The sequence below is a fragment of the Rosa chinensis genome, chromosome 5 (assembly GCF_002994745.2).
Source record: "Rosa chinensis cultivar Old Blush chromosome 5, RchiOBHm-V2, whole genome shotgun sequence".
NCBI classification, from domain to species: domain Eukaryota; kingdom Viridiplantae; phylum Streptophyta; class Magnoliopsida; order Rosales; family Rosaceae; genus Rosa; species Rosa chinensis.
Genome location: NC_037092.1, coordinates 53431395 through 53436118, shown reverse-complemented (window position 1 = coordinate 53436118; position 4724 = coordinate 53431395). Strand labels below are relative to the sequence as shown.

General features: G+C 41.6%; 1 protein-coding gene across 1 annotated transcript; it reads right to left on the bottom strand.

Moving 5' to 3' along the window:
- Nucleotides 1–822: 822 nt before the first annotated feature.
- On the bottom strand, nt 823–4251 carry LOC112165603 (protein transport protein SEC23). The gene is made up of 2 exons (XM_024302174.2): nt 3498–4251; nt 823–2625 (listed from the first exon to the last, which is right to left on the bottom strand). The coding sequence occupies exons 1-2, from the start codon at nt 4173–4175 to the stop codon at nt 970–972; spliced, it is 2334 nt and encodes a 777-aa protein (XP_024157942.1). The 5' UTR covers nt 4176–4251; the 3' UTR covers nt 823–969.
- Nucleotides 4252–4724: the final 473 nt, after the last annotated feature.

Genomic DNA, 4724 nt, shown 5'->3' with positions numbered 1-4724 from the left:
TTCACTTTCACATGTGGAATTCACATGGAGCAATCATCTTTGAAGCTCTTCAACAAAGTTGGTTAACATTTTCCTCCAATGGATCCTGAAGTAGCTCCTATCCCATAACAAACTAGCAATCATCATCTGCAAAAGAGCCCCGACTCACAGTAAGTTGAAAACAATGCTTTTTTTTTTTTTTTTAATTCTTCCTCTAGAATGCTGAGTCGCCTTTTTAGGAAACGAACTTTGAATGCCCTGAATTCAAGACATATAAGCAGTTATTCCTTTGACTTAATTTCCCTTGAAAAAATAATAAAACCAATGTTCTCGTAGTAGTCTTAAAACTCAAGTATTACTTCCTCTCTTAAATCAGCATATCTTTAACACCACAACAAAATAGAAACTTAATACTCATGTCTCTACAATTCAATATCTATGATTGCTCAAGATCAGACCATATAAATTCAGAAGGAAAGGAAAGGAAAATAATTAATTTACAAAGAGCAAGATACTAAACCCTTTCAGCAGTGGTTATTGCTTTAGTATGTTATCTACCCAGAATCAAACAAAACCAACATCAACGAACGAAACTAAAGACAGACAATTGCCAAACATTCAAATGCAAAACAAAAACCTAAAATCCAACAATGGAGAAAAGAAATAAGTACCCAAAATTCAAAACTATAGCCCAGACATGGCTGATAATGGTGGAAGGGTTTGAGAGAAAAGAGTGGAGAATGCGAATATCATGAGCACGAATCCAGGACGATGTGCATGATTGCTCCAATACTGTAGCTTATCTCGTTACGAAAATGATAAAGAAATGAGAAAACCAGAAAGGAAAAGCCAATATACTACTTGTACTCAAATATGCAACTGTTTGGTAAATACAGAATGCAACTACACCATTACTATTGAAAAACTATTCACATATTTCTTTTTGTATGAAGACAGAATCAAAATAGCTATATACAATGAACCTCCTCCTCAGCCTTGCACTGCCAGTTCCTGCAAGTGATCTAAAAATACTTGCAAGCTCAAATCATCAGTCAAGATAATATCCGAGCCATCCGTGTATGTTGAATTCTGGGTAACCGATGGATTCAACTTTGCAAGAAGAAACCTTGCCTGGCTACCATGCTGGTCACATTTAATGAGCTTCGGTGCAGGAACACGGTCAGCCACCAACTGCTGTGCATCAATTTCTGGGGCTTCCAACAGCTTCCTCAAATTCTCATGATTTGGATCCTTATCATAACCAAGCTTCCTCCATTGAGCAATCTTGGACCCATAGTGAATAACCACATGAAAGTAAGAATCAAAGAGCAAAATAACATCTGGAGAGATAGAGCGAACATCCAGGAGGACTGGAATGGGTGGACCGTCAAAGGAATATTGGAGAAGTGTAGGCTGGATCATGATAAGAGAACCCACCACGCCCTCACGGTTCAGCATCAGCCGAAAGAAAGCTGTCTCATCAGGACTACTATTAAAGACATCAATAAACTGAGACCTCCTCAAATAATACATGAATTGGGGAAAAAGAGAGAAGTTGGATGCCAAGCGGAAAGAAGATGGATCTTCCTCCACATAGTCTCCAAATTTTGAAGCAAAATGGATCAACGTGTCATCCAGCCATCTAATAACATCTCGAGCAAAACAATTCTCAGCTCGGTGAATAGCAAGCCTGGCTATCACAGAAGCAGCTGTTTCTTGATCGAACCCAGCAGCAATTTCTGGTGAACGGTTACCAACCCATCTTCTTGCAGCAGTTGTCACCCGTTTCCGGATTCCCATGTTCCCATGTCGGTATCGTGTTATGAACTGTATAAAGAATGCCGAGCCAAGTTGAACTTTCTGCTCATCACTAACTTCAAAGAAAAAGGCGATGCATGTTTTATTGGTAATAGTACCAAACTTCCATATATAGGTACCACCCTCACCAATCTCAGTGCTACTCACTAAATTGTTAACTTTCCGAAGAGATACACAAGGACCTAGGGCTCCACAGATTTTAACATCTTTAGTGGTCACTATCTCAATAGTTGCATCAAAATACATCTTCAAATACCCCTCTTCATCACGAGTAAAAATGTGCCGCAAACATTTTCTGAACTGATTCGACTCAAAGGACTCACCTAGCATCATGAAACCACCCGATCTCTCAACAGGATCCTTAAGTTCCGCAGAGCCAGCTTGATCAAGAGAACAAGCAAACAAATCAAGGACAATAGATGCATCAGTTAACCTCTGTGACACTTGTCTGTAGAAGCTGCAAGATCTACTATAGTAAGGGGCATGACCATTGATGAGATCTCGGTGAGTTCTGATGGAATAACCAAGATCAGAATCTACAATAATTCCTGGGCCTACAGTTGCAGGTCCAGATGTGAAGACCATGATTCTGGAGCCAGTGCTCACCAAGCATCCTTCCAAAAGTCCAAGTGCGGCTGAAATTGCTGCTCCTGTTGACCTTCCTGGGCGATGACCAGGCTTGACTGCCGAAGACTGGATTTCTTCAATTGCAGTTGAAATGTTGAACTCACACTCAGATACTGGTAGCAAGAACCCTTGCTTTTGGGAAAAAGGCATTTTTCCGAGTTGCTGCTGCCTAGGCCTATTAATGCCCAGAAATTGTTGAATCTAAGAGTTTAAGGGGGATAAGTTAGACTAAAATTACATTCTATAAGCAAACTAAAAAATTCATGAAAGCACTCTTAAAACAACTCTATCTGGAAGAAGAAAAGCAGAAGTAAACTCAATCAGATAGCAAAGAAAACTCCTGGACCTAAACTAGCATACCAGCTGGGGATTCAACCTCTGAGCAAAACATACATAAAGTGCCGGGAGGAGGTTGACATTTGATCCATTGTATTTGCATTTGCATTTGCATTTGCTACGCTCTTAATGTACCTGATTACCATGGTTGTATTCTCTTTTGAAAATGTGCCTCTTTTATCCCGTACTTTAGATTCATAGAAACTCAATCTTTTGTCATCTAATAACTCGATAGCATTGTTTCCCAATTGGTTTTGTAAGAGTAAACATGTATCAGTTCATTTATCTATTAAAGAGAACGAAAACGAAAGCTGAAGGAGTGCCTGTATCATCCTTTCTGCCGACAAAATATTCCCCCTCTCTCTTAGTGCCGATTCCTATAGGTCACACTATCTGAGCCAAACAAGTAGATTTAGAGTTTTCGACTTTTCACGAATATTTAAAAACCTGGAAGCCTGATATCTATAGAGTTACAAAACCACATGATCAGTTGAAACACAACTGCATTCTCTAAGTAAACTCAGATCTATAGGATGAGGACTTTTAGGATTCGAAAATGCCTGAGGTGGAAAACCTACTTAGTGTATCAACCATTCGCCTTCAAATTTAATCTCCAAATTATACAGTGTATAATTTCTACTAAAGCAACCCATTCATAATAGAACAATACATTCAAGTCCACATTTCTACTTCAGTACTCAAATATATAGCAGATAAAGAAAGCAGAGAGAACTAACCTGAAGCGATGAGAGCTGCCGGTCTCCGTGAAGCACAACGACTCTGGAGCACTCGGAAAACTCGAGATCATGAACACGCACCATGGAATCAAACGTGACTAAACCCACCAGAGCAGTCTCCGGCAGTTGCTCCAGCACAAGCAGCAGCTCGTTCTTCAGAGCCGCCAGCTCATCCCGGGGCGTGGCCACGTCGACGACCAACACAAACGCGGGTCGGATCCCTCGCGAATCGTCGGACCCGGAGTTTGGCGACGACGACACCATCGAGGACAGCGAGGACGAGGACGACAGCCCGCCGTTGGGCCAATTGTGGGCCGGGGCGGGAGTTGGGGCGGTTCGGGCGTACTCGACGGCGCTGTAAGTGGGGAAGAGCTCGGCGGGGAGATTGGTGTCGCCGATGTTGGAGTAGGAGTGAGGGAAGGGGTTCTTGTGGAGGCACAAGGAGCAGAACCAGATGCGGGAGGTGTAGTCGACGCGCGCGTAGGGGTTCAAAACGGCGCCGCATTGGGAGCAGGTGACGGGGTCGTAGGGGAGGAGTGGGAGCTCGGCTTGTTGCATCAGCGGCGTGCACATGACGCTTAGGGGGATGACGAGAGCGGCTTGGTCGGCTTTGGAAGACGGCCAGGAGTTCCAGGACCATCGGAGGCCTTCTATGGCTTCCAATTCCACGAAATCCATGGCTTTTGAGGAGGGAGAGAGGAGGACCTGGTTAAGGTCTCTACTGCTCTCTGAATTGGGGAAGAGTGACACTGCAGAGGCTTTCGAATTGGGTCTCCTCAAAACTATGTCGTTCTGATGATCTTTTTTTTTGTTTTTTTTTTTTGGCAATTTCTAATGAAAAAGTGAAACTACCCGTCTTGTGAGATTTTTCACATATAAAAATACAAAATGTTTTCTTCATTTTGGTGAAATTGAAAGTTACCAAAATGGAACTGCCATTTAGCTATGAGAAGAATGTTGATTATATTGATAAATGATAAATTAACATTTTGGAGGTTACAAGTTTGAATTTTATTGACTTCTACGGATGGATAGGGGGTGGAAATCCAACTTGAAAATTTGGTAAAGAAAACTGTCAATATGTCTAAGGCTATGCTGCAGTGGAATAAGAATACTTGTCGCAATATATATTAAAGGAAGAAACTATTGTTTGTTAGAATTGGAGGGGTTTAGAAATCAAGAGATAGATCTAATATAATCATTTTCTTGTCAAATTTGGAACTAATT